The sequence below is a fragment of the Gavialis gangeticus genome, unplaced genomic scaffold, assembly GCF_001723915.1.
Source record: "Gavialis gangeticus isolate Ggan-Ray unplaced genomic scaffold, GavGan_comp1, whole genome shotgun sequence".
Taxonomy (NCBI): Eukaryota; Metazoa; Chordata; order Crocodylia; family Gavialidae; genus Gavialis; species Gavialis gangeticus.
In genome coordinates, this window is record NW_017729031.1 from 93,690,478 (window position 1) to 93,714,390 (window position 23,913).

A 23,913-nucleotide genomic window follows, 5' to 3' on the forward strand; every position below is an offset into this window, starting at 1 on the left:
GCATAAGTCCCTGTTTTCCAAGACTATCATCCAGTACCATGTGTGGAGAGATCCAGAGATTCCGCTTTTTAAGGCAGCCACTTGAGAGCTACAGAACATTAGCTACTGTTCTGAATAACATTGTCTAAGCTAACTTGTTTAATAGCTTCCTGTACACTAAGAGATTTTATACCTGGTGCCTGACAATGACTACTTCAGGCCAGTTTGGCTGATATGGTATATTCCCCCAAGCAGCCCAGTTTGGTTACCTGCCCATTCTTGGCATAACAAACTGAATTGGATTGGGTGTATTTGACAGCGATACTGGCAACAATCAAGTCTCGGGAAGCAGACTCAGGCAGCTGAAACAACAAAAAGCAGTAATAAATGTGCCACTTAAACTGCAGATTTATAATGCTTTGCCATTGGCTATCAATCTGCAAGGCTAAGCCCATTGCAAGTACAATTTTATATTACAGCAAAAAAGACAACAAAGATACCCTATTACCAAGACAAATCTGCTTGGTCTAACAGTTATAAATGAACAATTTAGGTAATAATGCCATCAACTCTTTAAAAGACAACGCCCAAAACCAAGTTTGATTCTTGGCAGATAAGAAATGGGTAGATATTTTAATAATACTGGCCACAATCCTACAAATACTTATGTACTTGCTTAATTCCAGTTGAATTCATTGGGACTACCCATGCATTAAGTATGTGCTTAAATATTTGCAGAACTGGGGCTGTCATTTGAAACACATTTATAAATTTTACTTTACAGATAATCTGCTACTAATTTGTTAAACCGTTCTCCATTTACAAAATTTATCATCTCACCTCCAATCCCATGGCTATTTACGCATTTACCTAGGTCTGTTTCTTTAAGTAAAGGGCAAGGGCTGCAATTCTTTAGGTGCATGTAATTAGCTGTTCATTACTCATGTGATCTTTAATGACTAAACTAATCTGCATGGAATAGAGAGAGCCAGGTGTTTATGCAACAGTGTAAATAAATAGGGCTATTAAACAATGACTCAAAATGAGATCACAATGGTTACTTACCATATGGCTGCTTAAGCATAATAAAAAACAAAGTGGTATCTTACAATTTATACAAATTACTAATATTTTGATACATCAGCAAAAGAAAAAAAAAAGGGACTCAATCCAGCTAGTCATATTTTTGCAAGTAGGTACAAAGAAGACAATTTCTCTCTGTTTGCCTAAATAAGACTGACCAGGACCTGAGCATCAAATTGTTGAAAACCAAGTCTCCCCAAGTGCTTTAAAGGGTCTTAAAATAGAATCCCTCCACTTTTCCTAAGTAAAACACACAAATCACTCCCAGTGTTCAAACTGATCCTTCATTAATTATTTTCTACTTACATTTTTATTTTTGGTAACAATATTCGTGAACAGAGACTGGTCAATAACTGCATTATTCCTCTTCTGCATGAGATGCAATCCATAGAGGGTTCGAATCTCATTCTCATCTGGCTCATAATAAGGGTCCATCTAAAAGTAGACATATAAGTAGCATTTCATACTCCTTGGGCCTTTCTGATCTGGTTTCTGGGAACAGTTTACACATAATAATATGTAAAAACCCAAAAGAGATGAACTGATAAGAGGGAGCACTGCCAAAGTATCAGAAGCAATAACAGATAAATGGAGCCAGCTATTAATACCAAAATAAGAAACCTCACTTTAAGGGATATGGTAGATGGCAAATGGTAGATGGGATATGCAAAGAGGTGCATGCAGAAATGTTCTAGCTGCACCAACATGCCAGTTGGAGAAGTCCACCATCTCTGTAAACTTCCCTGATCTTTAGAGCACCCGCAGAGGCTGTCCACAGAGAGCAGGTAGCCTTCTCTGGAAAAGAAGCAGGGCTTTAAGCAGTGATTCTCGACCAGGTTCGTGGCACCCTGGGGTGCTCTGATATCCTTTCAAGGGTGCTGCAGGATGCCACACAATGTTAGGACTGTTACGTTTACAAATTGTTAGCTTTACAAGATAAACCCAGAGATTTCAAAACAGAAAGCCATAGTTGTGCACTTTCTGATTTCTTTGCAACAGAAAAAAAATATTGTTTTCTGTTGTAAAAAGAGTGAAAAGTAAAAGCTGGCATTTTCTGAGGAGTGACTCAAATCTATCCAGGGGTGCTCTTAGTCTAAAAAGGTTGAAAACCCCTGGACTAAAAAACATCTTAAATGTCAGAATGGAGGGACAGAGAAGTCCCGCTACTAGGAACATAACTTGCAGAGAGATTCTCTCAGGGTTTGTCTGTCCAGGGGCATTCAGGAAAATTTACCTGCAGTAAGTAAAATGTATCTGCAGTTGCAGAACCCCTAGTGAAACTCTTCCATAACTGTGGTGCTCTGGAGAAGTCCCTGAGGACTGGAAGAGGGCCAATGCTGTGCCCATCCACAAGAAGGGTGGGAGGGAGGACCCAAGTAACTGTAGGCCAATCAGCCTAACTTCTAGGATTTTCCCTAGGATGGAAAAGTCTATCTGCGATAAGCTTGCAGAGGGTAAGATTCTGAATGACAGCCAGCATGGCTTCATTGCAGGCAGGTCTTGCCTTACCAACCTCATCTTCTTCTATGAACAGATAACTCCCTACTTGGACATTGTATACCTAGACTTCCAAAAGGCCTTTGATCTAGTATCCCATGATGTCCTCACAAGAAAATTGGAGGATTGTGGGCTTAGCTCCAAAACAGTCAGGTGGGTGAGAAACTGGCTACAGGATAGGACCCAGAGAGTTGTAGTGCATGGATCTGTGTCATCCTGGAGAAAACTGGGCAGCGGTGTCCCGCAGGGGTCAGTACTTGGTCCAGTACTTTTCAACATCTTTATTAATGATTTGGATGTGGGGGTGAAGAGCTTGCTGGCTAAGTTTGCCGATGACACCAAATTATGGGGAGGCGTGGTCACACTTGAAGATAGGTTACTGATACAGACAGACCTAGACAGGCTAGCAAGTTGGGCGGATTGGAACCTGATGTTCAACATCGAGAAACGTAAAGTGCTCCACCTCAGGATGAGCAACACCCAACACACCTACAGGCTTGGTGGCACCAAACTGACTAGCACCACGAATTAAAGGGACCTGAGGGCAATAATAGACCACAGTGTGAATACGAGCCAGCCATGCAAAGCTATAGCCAGTACGGCAAATAATACTCTGGCATGCATTGATCGAAGCATCTCCAGCAAAACCAAGAAGGTGATTCTTCCGCTCTAGTCAGCACTGGTGAGACTGCAGCTGGAGTACTGCATCCAGTTCTGGGCACCGCACTTTAACAAGGACATGGACAAGCTTTAGAGTCCAAAGAAGAGCCACCCGTATGATCAGTCTCATGTGGCAAACCATATGAAGAGAGACTGAGGGATCTGGGACTCTTCAGCCTGAAGAAAAGAAGGCTGAGAGGGGACCTGGTAGCAGCTTCCCGCTACACTAAGAGAGTACATCAAGGGATTGGTGAGCAACTCTTCACCAGTGCACCCAAGGGCAAAACTAGCAGTAGTGGCCACAGACGCCTGGAAGACCAGTTGAAGCTCAACATTAGGAAAAACGTCTTCACAGTCAGGGTGTCCAGACTGCAGAATAAGCTCCCTCTAGAGGTCATGCAAATCACCTACCCTGAAAATCGTCAAGAGGAGAATAGACGGTCACCTTGCTGGGGTCACCTGACCCCCCAGTTATCTTTCCGGCTTGGTGCAGGGGGCTGGACCTGATGATCTTCCAAGGTCCCTTCTGGCCTTACAATCTATGAATCTATAAAACTATAGGTGCAAATTTAAAGCAGACTTGGGCTATTGACATATGTTTGTGTGTAGCACTACCCAAATGAAGTACTGTGGGGGTGTCCACATGTGCACAACTCTCTGGCTAAAGCACTATGAAGTCACCTCAAATGGTGTGCTCTCCAGCCAGGGAGTAATAGGGGAGTGCTGCTCTACTTCCCCCACCCCCAGGGAAGTCTGTCAGAGAGGCAGCAGTAACAGAAGCCATTTCTGTAATGCTACAGATCTCCTGAACCTGTAAACGCTCATTTTTTGTAATATTACAAATGTAGCATGTGTACATGCCTAGGTAAACTTCAATAAACTCCTGTGTAGATATTATTCAAAATTTAACCCAACTTACTTTACTATAGAAGTCAAATTCACTATAAGAGTGAGTTAAGTTAAATAAAGGTGGCTTGAATTCCAAGTAGACTGTTCACACAAAGCTTTAATTCAGTTCAACTAATTCATTCTCAAAGTTAAAATTAATTGACTAGAGAATCCCCACGTAGACAAGCCTGCAAGCAATACTTACTGCTGCATCCTTGCAAAACTGATTTCACTTACAAAATAATCTGCAGCTGAGACTGCCTGTAATTTCATCCTTGCCTGCCTGAAGCACCCAAGCCATCTTTGGGTGGCCACTGACAGTAACGTTTGAATCTGCCTTGTCAAAGTCCTGAATGTTTTATATGGAGCTGCTGAGGTTCTTAGCTTGCCTGTGCACGACATCCCAAAGAGAGATGGAAATAAGGGCTATAACAAGGCAGTGACTATATGATAAAATCTGCCAGTGGTTCTGCACTGGAGCCAGAGGACTTCTGAAGTCACAATCAATTTACTGGACACTTGTTCAGCTGCATGCTGTGGGAAACAGGTGGTATGGGGCTCAAGATGGCCATCTGACACTTATTTGGCAATGCTGTCTTAAATCTTTCCTGACAAGCATTACTAAAACAGTATGGAAATGTATGTTATCAAAGGGCAGCATCTGCAGCCTGATTATAACCCCAATGCATGGGTTAAAAGGCACTTTTAAGAAAACGGCTTGCCACTGTCACTGGCTGGCGAAAGACAACATGAAAAGCTTAGGGTGTTGACATGTCAAATTGCTTCCGATGATCCTTTACTTATAAAATGAGAGAGTTGGAGAACTGCACTTTATAAAGAACAAATTTTTGAAGACAGTCCATTGACAGGAACAGAAGGAAGAGAGGGGACCGGAGGATGCAGCATAGAGATTGGGACTTCTGTTTCAAAAAGGGACTGCTGCTTGCCAGAGTGGTGGTACTCAAACTAGCAACAGTGATGGAACCACCATCAAAATATCTGTTTCATGTTCATGGGAAATAAGCACTCTCTGAACCCCTAGATCCCCACGCATGCTGGGTGTAAGTCCAAATATATTCAAAGGGCATGGGGGAAGATCATAGAAGAAAAAAAAAAAAAGCAAAGATTAAAAACAGAGCCAAACTGTGTATGTGACTATGAGACAATGAAAATATTTCCCAATAGGTAGAATACCAACCTGGAGAATACAGTAGCCCCCATTTTTCTTTTTGGAGAGGATTTTGAGAGCTTCTTCCTCATAACCTGGAGCCACCACACCATCAGACACCTGCAACACACATGGAGCATAAGCCTCTAAAGGGAAACAGACTACTATACTTCCTCAGCTTCTTCCTCCAAAAAGGCATCAGAGGCCTGAGCGAAAGCCAGTCAAAACCAACAGTAATATCTCCGTTGACTTTCAAGGCCTGTGGCCTCAAGGCCCTGCAAACATTGACACAAGTTAGCAACTTTGCACAGAAGAATGATCCCGCTTGCAGACAACAGGAAACTCCCATGCTTAGTACAGCAGATCCAGGATGTCACAGTATAGATAGATAGATATTAATATGTGCAATTCCTTTTAAAAAACAAACAGAAGCCCCCCCAAAAAATCAATAGAACCACTTCCTTCCACCCCCTGCTTTGCCACATTCCCCATGTCAAAGTTTAATCTCAGCATACAAGATATTAATTCCTGGTAATTACATAATACAATCATTCTGCATGCTGTACACAAGGTTAGTACTCCCTCTATAAATTCCTAACAGCCCATCTCTAAATCTCTGAAATCCAGAGCCATTTGCAAATAAAATGATTTGCAGCTTTTAATCATTTGCAGATAGATTCTGTCAATCTGACTTTTTAGGCTAAGAAACTTGGAACTTGGCAAGAAAATCTTTTAAAAAAATGGCTAGGAAAGCATTTGTGGGAAAACAGAATTAAGATCCATCTATATAACGGGACCTTTGGTACCTCATATTCTCACTGCTCAACAAGAAGTACAGCAATAAAGCTTTCTTTCAAAATCATTCACTGTTTCAGACAGTGATACTCTTGGGAATACAGAATGGGATCATATCATCCCAACAGCGCTTAAAAACAAAACAAACATTTAATAACTACAGGCCTCTAAAGTAATAAAAAGGGAAATAAAGTAATTCCTTTTCATGCTCACCTGAACCACCCAACAATCATAGGAGAAACATGGTCCAAAATATTGTCCTCATGAACCAGTCAAATGAGGTAATTCTTTGTTAAAGTAAAATCCCTTTAAAGGGCCTAAAAAAAAAACCTCTCCTTCCTCTCTTTCCTAAATAGTACAAAACAGCCTAGAATACACACCAATACCATTTGTTTATGTATTTACTTAGATTTGTTTCAACTTCTATTCAGGGCAGTCCTCTAATCTAAAGACTTGTGCAATATTGTCAGTTATGCAGGGAACCCAGAGGAATTACAAGTATTATATGTTTGTAGGCTAAATAAAATTACAGCTAGTATCAACAGATAAAGCAACACTCTAAAAAATACTCCCCTTGCTCCCAGAAAGGAAGAGGCAGTCTACACTGGTGATAACAGGAATCTTCTACCACCTTCCAACTTCATCAATAAGCCATTCCTACAATACAATCATAGTTTCTTTATGTGGGCTTGCTTAAGTGATAGAAATTGTGACTGTAACTTGGACATTAATAATATAATAATAACTAGCGGATATAAACTAGTTGTCTATCACTATGGTTTACCTATGAACCATGGTATAAATGTTGGGGGGGGGAAAAAGAGACCTTGTGCAGTCTGAATGGTCAGATGGATACAAACACATACAATGGACCAAGTAAAAAAAAAAAAAAAACCTGCATGAAGGAAAATGCCATTTCAGTCAACGAAACCATGTAGAACTGTGTGGCCTTCACGTCAGAATAACTCCCTGGTGTTTTACTAACCTCTCGAGAAATGATTTTAGCAGTTGGAACATCACAAATGTCAGACAGAGCAATAAAGTCACCAAATGAAGACATCCGATCAGCACCTATAAGATATTTTGAGGCAAGCTGTTCATTTACAGGACACGTGAAAACCCCCCCCACAATCACTTGCATGCCTTAGCTTATTTCTGCAAAGTTTGTTTATTCCATCCAGAAGCAGGATATGGTCCATTTCAGAGGAGTTACAAGGCAGGCAGTATCTGTCAGTCTCCCCTCTACTAATTTACCTTAAAATAATCTAGTTACAGATTTGCCTTCTCTGCCCTTCTATTTGCAAATCCTCTTTAATTCTGTAGTTAGAACTAGAAACAGACAGTAAAGCATTTTTTTAAGTTTTAGTTTATATTAATGAAACAGTGCAAATTAAAGCAAAGGGTAAAATAGCACAAGGTGACATTACAGAAGATTTCCTATTCAGCATAGTGAAGGCATGTCAGCCTTGACCTGCAACCATTTGCCTTTCTAATCATTTGCTCTTCTTGAAACAAGCTACCAAGAATTCATTGTCTGTGTATAACTGATAACCAAAAGGTGACTCAAAAGTGGGTGAAAAAGAGATCAATGCTATTTTTTCACTTCTGAGACTGCATTTAACAACACTAATCTTCTCACGTAGTAGAATGACAAAGAGGGAAATCTGAACTAGTGAAGCGCAAGGGAGAAAGTTTTGTATTTTTCAAGGAGGTGAGCACACTTCCAGTTCCAGTCCTTGGGTGTGCAAAGACTCCTCCAGCAACAACAAGATTCCTTCTTGTTTTTACAATTTAACACTTTAAGGACTTAGAGTGGCAGCAGGGCAGCTGCTAGGTGCAGGCCATTCCTGATGAGGTGGTCACCTGACTGCAGGAGGGCCATGTGATTAGAGAAGGGGGCTTAGCAGCCTCTATTTTAACTCAGGCCCTCAAAGCTGAGATAGTAGTCTGCTGCTGGCAGCCAGAGCAGCATGACCTGGCTGAGCTGCTGTTCAGAACACCCTGGAGGTAAGGGCAGGAGCTATGGGGAGGGTAGAAGGCTCCCGATTCTGGGGCAAGACCAAAAACTACACCCTTCTGAGGTAGGATGGCATAGTGGGTCCACCCATGATGGGGTGGTCTCTAGGAAATGCCATGCCAGTTGCCTCCCCAGTGACAGGCGAGTAAGGGGTGCCTTATAGCCTGAGCTCCCAACAATTTAGTGGATAGTAAGGAAGCAGTGGAGCCAGGAATGTTTTTCAGACACCTGAGCCTGTGTGGTGTAAGACCCTGAGGCCCCAGGGAGGAGGGTGTAGTGAGAGAACAGGCTGCATAGAGTAGGGCCACAAGGGCAGCCTGAAAGACTGTGCAGAGTACGGTTGCAGGGAGCAACCTGAAGGACTGCACTGGGGGCACACAGAGTATGGCTGCAAGGGCAACCTGAAAGTCTGCATATAGGCCAGCCCCACAAACACTCCAGGGAGTTAGTCCCAGGGAGGAGTCGTGAGTTGGTGCCCCAGTGAGAGAGTGGGAGTGAGTGAGCCCCAGTAAGGGGGCGTGAGTTTGGAGCCCAGTGTGAGGGCACAGTGACTGTGAGCTACACAAGGGATTGAGACCCATGTGAGACTGTGGAGCACGGGTCATAGTCTGAGGCACTGTAGCAATATGGATGCCATCTGCAAGGCATAAGATACAGTATAGAGCAGGTCGGAGCCATGCATAATGCCCTAGGCATCGGGGCATGTCATGGGCAGCCTCCTGCACTTTACAACAAGTAACGTAACAGCAAGATGTGGCAGAGAGGCAGGGCAGACTTCCCTAGACAGGTGGGCAGGCCAACGTTTGACTGGCCTTGTATCGCCCCCAGGTCAATCTTTTCTGACCTTCCATTGCAACCACACTTTTCCTTCCTCCTTTAGACCAGATTTAAGGACAGGGCTTGAAGTAGTAAAACTCATTTTGAATAAGAGCAATTCTTAATTCTTGACTTGCACCCAAGTCCCTTTGGAGATGAATGGACAGTGCATTTAATCAGAAATCACTAGAATCCTACATAGAATAACCAAACAGCAAGAGATAGATCTATCTTCTAACTACCAGCACTGTCTTTCAAAGAGAACATGCGAACTACAGAGCACGTTTTTTAAGAGTAGGCACTGGTTTGTTCTCCGCTATTTGCGTAGATGATTTCATTGCTTGCCCTCCTACCTCTTGCTCGTGCATATGCAGATGCCAAAGGCGTGAGAGTCTGGTGGAAGTCATGCACCATGCAGACTTGAGCCTCTTCCAAGGTAAGTGGTATTCCAACAGCAGCACCTAGTGGACAAAATAAGCAGGGACAGCTGGAGAAAATAAACCTGAACATGTTTTGGGCCAACTCCTTCCTATCAGTATAGCTTGCCAAGGCGAGCAGTCAGATACTACAGGCCCCACCAGTGACATTCAAGACCATTCCCAGTAAAAAGCCATAATTTCTTCCATACAAAATGCATGACCAATAAGATGCTGTCTTACCTGCAGGACTGACGTGTTTGAATGAGGCTGCAGCAGGAATGCCTAAAGACAGCTTAAGTTCTTTCACCAGCTGCCAGGCATTCAGCGTATCACACAAGTTGATAAACCCAGGAGATCCATTCACAACTGTATAAAGACCATAAAAGTGCATTAAAGCAGAAAAGCTCCTCTCTCCCTGAGGAACCTAAATACTGACTGTAAATTACTTTAAACTACTTCCATTTAAAACCAAACCTGTTTGGGTTTTTTTCTTTGAAACATACAAAACATGAAAAAATGACTTTTGGTTAACTGCTGCAGTCATTGTACAATGTTAAGTGCATAGAGCAATACCTAAGCATAGTGATGAGATTCTCCATGAATCACATAAATGGAGACCAATCTGGTAGTTAAATCTACTGTACTGGGACTCAGGAGATCTGGACTCAATTCCCTTCTTACCACAAGCTGCTTTCTGCAACTCAGCCCTCCACATGTGCAGTAGGAATAACAGTACTTCCTTTCTAACATTTTTTGTCTCATCCAGTTTGACTGAAATCTTTGGGACAGATTGGCTCTTTCCATGTGCCTGCATACCCTCTAACACAATAGGATTTTGGTAGAGATCAGCAGGTGCTGCTATCACATAGTTAAAAATGAGAGCTGTCAATCACAATTAACATGCGCAATTAATGCATCAACTGGTTCTTGAGTTAATTTTTTTTTTAATGCATTAACTGCATATGTGGTTTTGGAGCCCGCACCTGGGCTCTACTGCACCACCTCTGGGCCACCCAGCAGAAAAGTCCAGAGGACCTCAAGGCAGCCAGGGCATGGGCTCCGGGTGGCTGCAGCTGTGGGGGAGGGCACACAGATGCACACAAGCAGCTGCAGGCTGCACACTGCATGTAGAGCAGCACCACGCTGGTAAGTCTGTGGAGGGGGTGGGGCTAGAGGTAGAGGAAAGGAATGGAAGGAGGCAGATTAAGGACCCCACGGTGAGGGAGGGAGTGGGGCAAGGGTAGGTGCTGGTGTGAATGGGGCCATGGCAGGTCATTGGATGGAGCTGCGGGAGGCTCCAGAGGTGTGGGCATGGCTCCCTGCCACTGCGTGTACCTCTTGAGGAGGCACGCAGGGCATATGCCCCCCAGATAAATGCATGGGGCAGAGGTGGGCTGCCCGCTGCAAGCTGGGGCTCTGTGCCCTTTTGTCTTTGCCTCAAGAGCTGTGTGCTGGTTGCACTGTGTCTCCCCTGCCTGCCTGGCGGTGGGAGGCACAACATGCCATTGCGCAGCTCCCTGGGCAAAGGAAGCAGGGTGCAGAGCCCCAGCCTGCAGTGGGCAGCTTGCTTCCACCCCATGCACAAATATGGGAGGGAATATGTCCCCCATGTCCCCCCCTTCCCAGGTGCGCACAATAACAGGGAGCCACACACCCCCTCCCCACCCCCTGGCACCCCTGGACAAGCTGCCTGTGGCTGTCTCATGACCTGCCCTGACCCCAGGTCCCATTCACCCCAGTGCCTGACCCTGCTCCTGCCCCATTCCCTCCCTTACCATGGGGGCCTCAATCTGTGCCACACCCCCAAACTTACCAGAGCAGTGCTATCTGTGTGTCTCTGTGTATCTGTCCCTCACTCCCAAGCCACCACTGCCCCCAGCCCTGCTGCTGCCCCTCACTCCTGACCCACAATATCTCCATATCATGCCAGGATGTGTGAGGACTGCACCCCCAGGCTCCAAACCCCCAACACACACCCACATCCTCCCACACACGCACTCCACACCCACCCTCCAACCATACAAAGTGCCTGCATAATTTTTAGTTTTTCTGTGTGGTTAGTTGCACTTAATTGCAATTTTAATTTTTTTAATCATGCAACTAATCACAATAACATTTTAAAATAATTTCACAGCCCTATTAAAAATGAAAACAAATTATTTAAATTGTACATTTCTGTCTCCCTGGAGCATGGGGGTGTTGAAACAAACTCAGACCTCTTCCCTCCATACCCCTCCAATTTAATAGATGTGGACCAAATTCTTTAAACACGTACTTAACAATTAATATGCTTACTTTAAACCTGCGAGTAAGTCTATTGAAGTGAAACATTTTGCTGAAATCATATGCTTAGGATCATATAAAATAGGGCTGGAAGGAATCTTAGATCAGGTAAATCCAACCTCCTGTTCAAGCCAGAATCATTTATCCCATCTAAACTATGAGTTTTTGTCTATCCCACTCTTAAACTTCCAAAAATGGAGATTCCACATCTTCTCTGAGTAGCCTATTCAAATGTTTAACCACCTTCATAATTTCTAATCTCAATTTCCTTTGTTACAGTTTAAGACTGCTGCTCCTTGTCATGGCCCCTGAGACCATAGAGAATAGTCTAACCCCGCTGTCTTTATAATCACCTCATAGGAATTTGAAGACTATTATCAAATCCATTCCCCCCTTTGTCTTTTCTTTTCTTTTCCAAACTAATTTCTTTATCCTTTCTTTTATAAACCACATTTCCCAGACCTCATATCATTTTTGTTGCTCTCTGCTTGGCTCTTTCTAGTGTGTCCATGTCTTTCTTGAACATTAATCTGGACATTTCGTCAGAAATACTAAATGTGAAGACTGCAAGCTCCTGAAAAAAGAACCTGGTAAAGTGAAATCATCCAAAAACACTTTAATGCTGTCATTGCTGCGCACACAGAAATTTAAACAGAAAGAAGCACCTGCTTTCACACGTCTGCACTGGGAGCATTTCAAGAAACAGGAAAAACAGTTGTTGGACTCTTCTGAAAGAGGCTAGGACAGCTGATACTCATCACTTTTGCTGCCACACTTGCAACACAGACCTACAAGCATGTCAACTTCCAACTTTTGAGCATGAAAATCCTTCCAAGAGATTCTTGAATTAAAAGTACAAAGAAATACTGTAAAAGCGAATGAATGCAAGTCCTTAACCCCTTTCCTTAGTAGGATACTGCCTACATGAGAGGCATGAAGCCAGAGTTGCTGATCACTGACAGTGGATACAGTTAAAAGGAGGTGTGGATGGGTGACAAATAAGGGAAGTGAGAAACAAGTAAAGAATCATAAAAGATGGTAAAAGGTTTTCTTTCCTCTATTCTAGTACAGAATTAAGATTGTGCCCTAGAGCAGCTACTCTGTCTCTGCTCATTCCTTAACTGTAAATCTATTACTACTTCAGCTTCTTAATAGAGAACTCTGCATCATTTTAATTATGCTACTGCAAGACGCTTCAATCTCAGGAAAAAAAACTGTGTCACAGAATAAGTCAGCTACTGTAATGGAAGCATATGATCAGAGAACCAGGGAGAAAGGCACATACTTCAAAACAACTCCCCTGCACTGTAGTAGGCATGCCACAAGCAATCTAAACCTGTTGTCCAAAAGGCTATAATCAATACCTTTCTTGCTCCTAGGAACCAGCAGGGTGCCTACTTGTTCTCCTGAGGATCCCCAATTCATGATCCAGTTCATGACACTCCCACCCTCAAAGGCCCCAGCTTTAGCTCACAATTAAGGACAGGCTTCTGTCTTACCTGTCAAAGGAAGCTTAGGTCTCAGTGTATAGAGCTGTGCAGGGGTCTGATGAGGGTTCATGCCATACCGCAGAGAAAGCTGACACACCCCCTTACTGTATTCCTTCCTGAAGTAATCAGAGATTGCAGCATCATACTGGGCAGTGTGGGTGAAGGCCTATGGACCAAACAGACAGGACTAGTTGACAGGCCATACTTTTAAAAAAGTAAATAAATAAATGAAGTGCATTTTTGCCCCCAAAAGAACATGACAGACCTTTAGTGCCAGCTGGCGTCTGATTTCCAGGGAGGTGTCTGTGTTACTGGATGACTTCATCTCCTTAGCTACACAGGAATAGTCTTCAGGATCACATACAACAGTCACACGAGCATGGTTCTTTGCAGCAGCCCTCAGCAGGGCTACTCCTCCTTCAAAGAAAGGAACCCAGGTGTGTAACATTATTTTTCTGTATTCAAGGACCCTGAAACCCTACATCTTAATATAAGGTCAATCCTCTCTGGTACAGGGCTAGCAAATCCTGAGTCCCATCTCTGATAAATGGAGATAACTATCCATGTGCCTCCCACCTTAGGATCTCAAAGCTCTTTCCAGAGATTGATTAATCTCTGTTGACTAAAACCAGGCCCTGCGTATCCTCTCTCTCTCATAAACATAAATGCAATCAGTTATTCAACTCTCTTAAACTGAACAAGGTACCTGGGCCTTGCAAAAAAACCCCCAATGGTTATGTACTAGAGAGCGGTTCTGAACTGTGTTGTTTGAGTAACTGGACAGAGGACATACTGAATTAAAAATGAGACTTTTGGATGAATTAATGTGAATCAGATAGGTAAAGTTTGAAGACATAGATGCTGAAGGGGCACAAAAGTGACAATCGAAACTAATTTCCTATGGCAACAAACTGTGCACAGGGACAAATCCTCTTTTATTGCAGTGGAGTTTTGCAGTGATCCTTTGGGTCTTGATTAAATGTTTTCCTTTAGCTCATAGCAATGTTATCTGCTCAGGCTGCACAAGAAAGCAAGCTCAGTCTGACACTTCTAGACAGAAACCCTTCAAACCTCTATACACAAACTGCTTTCTTAGGTCAGAACATGCCATTCCACTTCTGAACAGCACAGGTCATCTGTAAGTTACGGTGAATCTTCACTACTGTCATTTCAATTTTTTTTATTATTATTCCTGAATAACACCCCCCCCCACTTATCTTACATCCAAGTTTAGCTACTGTTTTTTCTAGGAAGATAATTACTAGAGTTGTGCAAAGCTTCCGTCCCCAATTCAATTTGGTGGCTGAATCTCCTAATCTGAATCAATTCAGAGAACCCTTTAATCTCTCCAAATTGAATTGGAACCCTATGAATCGATTCACAGAGATTTGGAAAGATTAGGCAATAGACAGCTTTAAATGTTTTTTCTACATGCCTCTAGGTAGCAGGCGGCTTGTGAACGCCATGATCCTGGGGTGAATGGAGTGTCCCACAGGAATGCAGGGGGCTCCCCAGCGTGCTCAGCAGCAGACCCGGAAGTGGACCAGAAGCATTTCCGGTCCACTTCTGGATCCACTAGGGAGTGTGCTGGGGGGGCCCCCCTCCGCTCAACGACTGGTGCCTCCTGAGTCTGGTGGGGGCACCCGGGGTCCCCCTGCAGCCAATTGCCAAGCCGGAGGGGCACAAAGGGGGCCCCCCAGCATGCTCCCCAGCAGTACTTCCAGTCTACTGCCAAGCACATGGGGGAGCCCCCACTGCACTCCTGTGGGTCGCTCCATCTGCTCCTCCATCACAGCATTCACAAGCCACACCTGCTACCTCAAGGTATGTAGAAAAAATACATAAAGCTGTGTCTGTGGCCAAATTGCTGATTTTCTGAATCAGCACTGAATCCTCAGATTTGGATTTGGCCAAACCAAATTGGGAACAGTGATCTGAATCAATTAATTGAATCACTGTCCCCGATTCAGGCCAAATCTAAATCGAACAGGGCCCGTTTCGCACACCCCTAATAATTACCATAATAATCTGCTAGGTGGATGTGATGCCTTGAATGAACTGCATCATAGATAGGATACAATCCAGTCATAGATGGGACACAATCATAGATTGTATCATAGATCACCACCACTACTGGAGACTTTTATAAATGGATGTGGTCTTCCAGCAAGTCACAGTGCAGATCAGCACCCGATGCACTGCATCGGCTATTCCTTTTGCCATAGCCACATAGCATCCAACAGCAAACTATACAGCCAGAACTCTAAAGTCATCCCCCAGTGAAACATCTGTTTTTATAGTTTCCCTTTGACTCACCAATGTCAATTTTTTCAACTGCTTCCTCTACAGTCACATTTGGAGAAGAGACAGTCTTTACAAAGGGATACAAGTTACAAACCACAACTCTAAAAAGTGGAAGAGAAAGCCTGGGTTACTCATCATCAAGAAGTAACATAGTGAAGTCTGACTTAATCATTCACTCAAAACCATCATTGTTCTTTCAGCATGCTGGCCTTTCCAATACAAATCAAGACTCTTCCTTTCAGCATAAAATCCTGCATACAAGCTGAACTCTCAAAAGGACTAGGAGAGATAAAGGGTGGACACTGGTAATTTAAAATTGTTACAATGCTTAGACTAGTACAGGGCTGTCCAACTGGTGGCCTTTAGGCCAGGCTCTGCTCCTCCCACTGCTCTCAGCTTCCTCCAGCTTCCACTACCTGTTTCTGCCTCTGGAGGTAGAGCTGAGGGAGCCCACAGCCTCATAGACCCAGGGACCCTGTGCAGTGCAGCATGAGGTGCTGGCATGGTACAGCAGGGCACCTGCTGCATGGCATAGTGAAAGGGGCCTACACGGCACAGTGTGAAGTGTACGAGAGTGTCAAGATGATGCAATAAGGGAGTGCAAATGGTGTGGGATGTGTGCCTGCAGTGTGCATGTGGGAGGAGAAGGGGAGCACAGCACAGTGCAGCAAGGGACAGGCGTTTTGAGGTGCTTAACATGAGATACTTTAAATGGTCTTTATTCCAAGGTGAGTAGACAGTACTGTGAAAAATCAGGATCCTCCAAAACATCTCCACGTCAAGCACCCAAGATCAATAGTCAATTAAAAATAATTAATCCAACATAATCTAAATTCACAGATTCATAGAGTCGGAAAGGACCTCAGTGGGCCATCTAGTCTGACCCCCTGCCCCTGGCAGGCAAGAAAAGAGTCACCAACCCTGGGGTCATGTGATCTGAGTCAGATGCCTGTCCAGTCTCCTCTTGAAGACCCCCAAGGATGGGGTGAGCACCACCTCCCTTGGGAGCCCATTCCAGATTCTGGCAACCCTGACCGTGAAGAACTTTCTCCTAATGTCCAGCCTAAGCCTTCTCTCTAGTAGCTTATGGCCATTGTTCCTTATCATTCCAGGGAGTGCCCTGGTGAACAAATCGTCACCTACTTCTTGTTGCTCTCCCCTTATGAATTTGTACGCCGCCACAAGGTCCCCTCTCAGCCTTCTCTTGGACAGGCTGAAGAGGTTAAGGTCCCTTAGCCTTTCCTCGTAGGGCCTTCCCTGCAAGCCTCTAATCAGGCAAGTGGCTCTTCTTTGGACCCTCTCCAAGTTGTCTGCATCCTGCTTGAACTGCAGCATCCAGAACTGGACACAGTACTCCAGCTGTGGTCTGACCAGAGCCACGTAGAGAGGGAGAATCACCTCCCTGGACCTGTTTGTGAAGCACCTACAGATGCACGACAAGGTGCGATTGACTCTGCCAACTGCTTCATCACATTGGCATCTCATGTTCATTCTGGAGTCAACAGTGACTCCAAGATCTTTTTGTGCCTCCGTGGAGCTGAGAAGGTCATACCCCCAGCCTGTAGGTATGATGGCAGTTCTTCCTCCCCAGGTGCAGCACCTTGCACTTGTCCTTATTGAATTGCATCCTGTTGCTCTCTGCCCATTTCCCCAACCTGTCTAGGTCAGCCTGGATCTGGTTCCTCCTCTCCAGGGTGTTAGCTTCACACCAGAATTTTGGGTCGTCTGAGAATTTGGACAGGGTGCTTCCCACCCCCTTGTCCAGATTACTGATGAAGATGTTGAACAGCACCGGCCCCAGAACTGAGCCCTGAGGGACTCCACTGCCCACATCTTTCCAGGTTATCACCAACCCATCCACTACCACCCTCTGAGTGCGACCCCTGAGCCAATTTGCTACCCAGTCTACCATATAACCATCCAAGGCAAATCCTCTCAATTTATTCATAAGGATGGTATGGGATACCTTGTCAAAGGCCTTCTTGAAGTCCAGATAGATAACATCCACCTCGACTCCTGCATCTAAACAATTGGTGGCCTTGCCGTAAAAGGAAACTAGGTTAGTCAGGCAGGACCTGACTGCTAAAAACCCATGTTGGTTACCACTCTGCATCACATTAGCCAGCAGGCTCCCACAGATGTGCTTCTTGATAATATTTTCTAGGATTTTCCCTGGGATAGAAGTAAGGCTGACTGGTCTACAGTTCCCCAGGTCTTCCTTCCTCCCCTTCATAAAGATTGGGGTGACGTTAGCCCTTTTCCAGTCCTCTGGAACCTGACCCGAGCACCATGAGCGCTCATATATCCTTGCTAGTGGATCAGCTATGACCCCCACTAATTCCTTCATTACCCATGGGTGGAGTCCCTCTGGCCCTGGTGATTTGAATATGTCCAGTCCCTCCAAGTGTCTTTTTACCACGTCAGCACTGACCATTGATCGGCTGATGTTCCCCTTGTTGGGGTCTGTGATGTATGCTGAGGGTTTGTCTAGATTCCCATTTAAGAAGACAGAGGCAAAAAACTCATTGAAGAGCTCTGCCTTGTCCCTGCTATCTGTCACTAAGGCCCACTGCCCATCCTGTATGGGTCCTATGCTACCCCACACCCTCTTTTTGCTCCCAACGTTCCTAAAGATGAACTCCTGTTTAGTACTCCCTGATCTTCATGTGACATGATGAAATCAATGCAAGGGCCTGCTTAGTTTTCACCAAAACCTTTATATCCCTTCTGTCTCCAGTTTTGCTGCAACTCATTTACCGCATCCCATTCACTCAGACCCTGACTTCTTTTCTAGCCATCTTTGCTGCTCAGTCACTGAGGTGTTCCACAGTCTCCACAGAGAGTAAGATCCCAAGCTGGTGTAAACTTACAGAGCTTCATTGACTTCCTTGTCACTAACACTATCTATGCAAATCAAGGTAGTAAATACAATTGCTTATCACCTTCACTGCATAACTGAATTCAACAGAGCAGAAGACAGGAACCTGTACCTTTTAAAGTAAAATAATCAAATCAGATCTAGTACCCCAGATAAGGCTGCACCCCCTGCTCACCCAAACACAGAACAGGGAACGCCTTTTCTTCCCCTTTCAATCAAGGCAAACCTCAGAAATCATGCCCTATACTGCCATCACCACAGACAATTATGTTTATAGTTTTTTAAATTTCATGATTCCAAATTTAGTCCAAAACCCACTGATGCAGACCTGTGGTGCTCCAAATTTTCAACCCATGGACTGGATTTGCAGTGCCAGGTTGGTCCGTAGGCCAGATCCAGTGTGCAGTGCTGGCCCAGCCTGGGCCCAATTCAGCCACCTAGAAACAGGATGACAGAGCCGGGACCCAATCCAGCTGCACAGGACTGGGGGCCCATGCAGCCACGTGGGACTTGGAAATTTGGCATCTAGGGAGCAGTGGCAGTGTTAACTGCCACCACTCCCCCATTGCCAAATTTCCAGACATATAGGGAGCCTTGTGGACAAATTATGCTTCCTCCCAAGCCAGTCAATCTTATTGAAGCAGAACCACTCATTTTAAACTGGCAATATGTCAAAGACTATAAGCAGTATAATCAGTTAAGGTTGATCAATCGTTTGAAGTGACTAATCCCAGAACTACCCTGGGTAAAGATAAAAATATTTTAATGCAGACCACAGAAACCTGCAGGAATCCACGTGACTTAGTTTTTTGTTTTCATGTGATTCAGCCTATTGAGATCTGGTGATGATACCCAAAAACAGTGATTTTCTTCCTATAGTGTGGCCTGTAATCTTTGTGTGCATCTATTATGTTTGAATTTCAACAAAAGTTCATGGCTTAAATAGAATTGCACAAATTTCAAAAGGCATGTTTATTAAGCAAGCATTTCAAAATCAAAGTAATTGTCTGATCAGCCCCCTTGAACCAAGTCCAGTAGAACTGCACCTGCTTGGACAGGTCTGAACTTGGCTCTGAAAGGAATATGCAAGGTCATATTACATTGCATTATGCTCATCAGAAGGTCAAACACTTGAATTTTCTCAAAGTTTAATGGTGCTCCCCCACTGTTAAAACCTGGACTAACAAGCCATTTTGGCTATATTCCTAGCCATGACACATCTGCCAAAAATATTTTATTTCATCAATGTAATCCAGCAGGGAAGAAAACAAAAACATAAACTGGCATTTTCTTGCAAATTCCCAAGCACTTGCTCACTCACTCCTCAGCATTTTCTGATTTGTTCCTAATGATTTCCAATCAACCACACTATGTTTTCGGTAGCTCACCTTACAAGGCTGAAATCCTGTTTGTCCATATCAGCTTTATCTTCTGGTATGCTGCGAGCCAGTATTCCTAGTTATAACAACAAGGATTGTTTCACAAAGTTCTTCTTTGGAAAAAAAAATCTCAGCATCTTTCTTCAGTGCATGTGCTCCCTCACAGTTCACTCCACAAAGATGATCCACTTATGTTTAAGACCCAACCTCTGCACCAAAATCCCATTTTAGTTGCTTCCTGGACTGGAGGCTCAGGTTGCTTGCTAACAATTTTTTTCAGTGTTAAATTCTAAAGGACCCCAAGGACTGAACAGAAAACCTGAAAACTGCGCTAAATAAGCAGCCAATTGATAACCTCAACCATGGAACTGTCATTAAAGTTTCTGGGGCATAGGTGAAGAAGAAAAAGCTCCTTGCCACTCCTTACCCCAAAATAAATAAACCATATGTAATAAGTGAAGTGGTAATAAGTAAGTTGTGCCTTGGGTAATAAGATACAGCTGACTAACTGATAAATAGGAAATGAGGGAGAGAAAACTGCAACTGATTGTCTAGTCCAGCAGTTCCCAATCTGTGCTACGTGTACCACCAGTGGTACGTGTTAACAGATTTATTATAATTACTTTATATGACAAAAATTTGCTGGTGATACTTAAGATAGAACTAAAAAGTTTGCTGGTGGTACTTTACTTTGTATCATTTTAAATTGGCAGTGAGCAATCTGTCAGAGTTTGGAAACCACTGGTCTAGTCTACAGCAACTGGGAGAGTATAAGACAAACGTGGACAGCATTTGGAGCCCTTTCAAAAGGGGGACATTTCAAAAGGGCAGCAGAAAAATGTCACTGTGTTACAGTAACCTAGGGAGGAAGTCACAACACCCACCTTCTGCTGAAACCTAGGCTGATGTCCTTGTCACGCAGCTAACTATTATGCCAAGATGTATACCCCTTCTTCATGGGAAAACCCCATCAGTGGAGACAGTGGCCAGGGTATAAGCAAGATCCTTTCAATATTTCTTTGACCCCACGAACTCTCTCCTCCTAGCTTGTTATTAGGATGAGATGAGAGATTTCTATCCTCATTCTCTGATCCTATTAGCCGAGCCCCTAAAATGCCATTTGACAAATTGTCCCTTACTTCTGTTAGGATGGACGCATGTCAGCAGCAACTTACCAGCATGGACTGCAGGATGAAGGGTTTTCACGCGCCCCCCTAACATTTCAGGAAATCCAGTCAGATTAGACACATCTCTGTCCAGAGAGAAGAAAGAACATCACCATGACTGTTCTATGCTTGTTCCATGATACTTCTATGCTTGTTGGTCAACTTAATGTATCAAGTTCAATATTCATTATCTCCATTAAGGGCCCAATCTGGTCCCATATAAAGGAACAGGAGTTCTACTGCCTTCAATGGTAGAATAGACCCTAAGGTTAGACCTTGACAGTTTTGAGCTTGAAGGGATGCCCTTACATTAGGAAGGCTAAAAAGTACACATACCAGCTTTATTTTGGTCTATGTGAAACTTGGGACATCTCCAATAGCAGATGAAAAAAGAAAGATTCTTATAAATTTCAATGCCTTGAATGCACCTAAGGATGAAGCCAATGAAAAGCAGCTATGTCTAGTTATTCATCACATAGCTCAGGTTTTTCCAGTTCCTAACAGCTGCTAGGTATTTCAGGGATAGGGAGTCACTGCAACTATGCTGTAGGTTAAAGAAGATATGATTTTTTGTTCTGTTAAGCCTGCTGTGACTGACACTAACTAGCAAAATGTTACTAGGAATAGCCAATTATTTGCAGAAACATGGCAGGAATACTCATGTAACTGATTTCTCAGTTAAATTCCTGATATGTAACTGGCTTCCTATATTTAACAAGACACTGACCTACATTTTATAGAAAAAAACTACATTTAACACAGAAGAAAGAGAGAAAGAACACTGCTCTCTGCCTATAACAGTCCAGCGTACTTTCCATCAAAAACCTTATTAGGCATCAGTTGCTTTTCCCGTGAACAGAAACAAAGCATGCATTCTCCTACTCAAATTAAACTGAACTTCAATTATTTTGTCAATGAGAGCATGTGGTGAAATAAGCAAAAATCAGCAAAAGACGTGACCAATATCCTCACAGATAGAAACTATGACTTTTTCTTAAAGTAACTCTTTATCCTGAAAGATGCAGAGTAGAGAAGCTGCACAAGTTAGGAAATTAAAGTTTTAGAAGACAAATTAAAATGACAGCATATCTGCCAAATAAAGATGCATTTCTAGAGGCAGAATTTTAGATATTATTCCTCAGCTCAGACTCACAAAAGTTCAAGGCATGAAACACCATTCAAGCTGTCAGAGACTTGTAAATATGGTCCCATGGTATAGCAAGGGAAAATTGTCCTATGTTATACCCAAAACACTTGGAGTAAAGAAAAGCAACCCTTTTAAATTAGACACTAAGGCCGCATCCAGACTAACAGGGGCATGCGCTTGCAATGGCACAAACAGTAGTGCCACAAGTTTGTGCTGCTGTTTTGTGCCTCAGTGCATACCCCTGCACATGCATTTTGTTGGGAAACACACTGTCCCACCATGGGCAAACTCTCTATGCCCAGCTCCTCCTGGGTGCCAGTGTGCTTGTCCCATTTAACCAGGCTCCATATACTGGGGGAGTGGAGCTGGCTAAGGTGCAATGTGCTTCACGCAGGGGAGCAGGCAGCCCTGGCTGACTGCCCTCATCTCAGTATGCCTCAGAGCAAGGGCTCCACTGTGGAGCAGCTGGTGTGCCTCAGCCCAGGGCTCCCCCAACTCTACATTTGTTCTCGTGCATGCTATTTGATGTGCTTTACAATGGGTTTTTTTTTTCCGGGGGGGGGGTTTCCGCTACCAAGAAATCCTCATAGCAAATTTTGCCCCCATGCTGCAAATTAGCAGTGCTGCACAGTTTAAGGTGCAATGCATGTAGTCTGTGGGGCTACACCAAGGTTTGTGGTGCCACAAACTGCACATGCCTGCATGTGTGGACACAGCCTAAAGGGTCATGGATTAGTTCTTGTTGAACCTAGTCAGATGCCTTCATGGCATCTCTCCAGAAAGAAACAATGTAGACTCTATACATTTAATTTCTAGGATAACTGGATACCCAGCCTGGAAGATCTTTTGTAATATCAGTGGCATTTGGGAAACACTGGAGCAGACTAATGAGGTTAAAGAGTCTCTGATTTCTCCCCTCCCCACTGTTAGCACTGAGAAGAAAAGGTTTTGCTGAAGATTTCTGGATGAACTAAGGGAATTATCATTCTCTGTGGGTGGGATTTTAAAATCATCCACATGACTTAGGAACACAAACTGCATTGACTTTCAACAAGGCTTGATTGCCAACAAGCCATTTTTGAAAGTCCCACTCTATTAAGCAGCTCAAAACATATCATTCCCAACTGATGCTGTACAAATACACTTAGTCCCTACCCCCAAACAACTATAAACAGGTCTCATAAATACAGTATTTAAAAAAAACAGATGTCTGTTTTTTTACATCAAGAAATAATTCAAGTAAACTCTTAAGGATTCAGTGTTCCCTCCTGTAAAATGTAGCTTTAATTCTGCTCCTGGTTTCATTTTAAAAATTGGGAAATAATGAATCTGCTTTTCACTTCCTTCAGCTCATGACTGCTCAGAGTCAGAAGAAACAGTAAAAAGGAAGGGAAAGATTATCATGACCGTGTGCCCTGCTCTGACCTTCACTGCTGTCATGGCTAGAGAGAGGGTTCAGAGAAGTGGAGCTGAACACTCAACAAGTGGGGAACAGGGAAATTTGGAGGCAGCATAAATACCCACAGGTTGCCCCATGCAGTCATCTAGCATATTCTTTCTGTTGCATGCCATTGGAAATGTTCTTAAAACAAAGAATCTCCAAATCTGCTATTATATTCTTGCTGTCCCAGGAACAGAGATCAATACAGGGATGCCTGCATGCATGAGTGTTAGAGCCAGGTTTCAGAATTTAAAACAACATCTTGTCTCGTATAAAACACCTGGAGCAAAGGCAAACCACAAAACATCTGGAATGTAGGTACCTTTTCTTCCCCCCAAGTCACTATACAAAAGTACTTGTACCAATATATTCTAGTCAGTCTGCTCCCAGTCAAGGAGCAAGACTTAGATTTTTGCTGGTATTGAATTATATTTTCTTCCCTCAGTTTAGAAGTGATATGAGTGAGTGGGCGGGGACAGAGGCACGAGGCCTGCATTGGCGAG

General features: G+C 43.7%; 1 protein-coding gene across 2 annotated transcripts in view; it reads right to left on the minus strand.

The window, feature by feature from the left end:
- The window catches only part of ATIC (5-aminoimidazole-4-carboxamide ribonucleotide formyltransferase/IMP cyclohydrolase), a 40,527-nt gene that overhangs the window by 12,621 nt on the left and 3,993 nt on the right, over positions 1–23,913 (minus strand). For both annotated transcript variants that reach the window (XM_019523392.1, XM_019523393.1), the window contains exons 3-13: positions 20,832–20,908; positions 19,666–19,732; positions 15,412–15,500; positions 13,361–13,512; positions 13,105–13,261; positions 9,563–9,688; positions 9,257–9,364; positions 7,056–7,141; positions 5,306–5,395; positions 1,369–1,497; positions 249–341 (exon numbers count right to left, since the gene is read on the minus strand). In XM_019523392.1, coding sequence (XP_019378937.1) covers positions 249–341; positions 1,369–1,497; positions 5,306–5,395; positions 7,056–7,141; positions 9,257–9,364; positions 9,563–9,688; positions 13,105–13,261; positions 13,361–13,512; positions 15,412–15,500; positions 19,666–19,732; positions 20,832–20,908 — 1,174 coding nt within the window. The remainder of the gene's footprint in view (positions 1–248; positions 342–1,368; positions 1,498–5,305; positions 5,396–7,055; positions 7,142–9,256; positions 9,365–9,562; positions 9,689–13,104; positions 13,262–13,360; positions 13,513–15,411; positions 15,501–19,665; positions 19,733–20,831; positions 20,909–23,913) is intronic.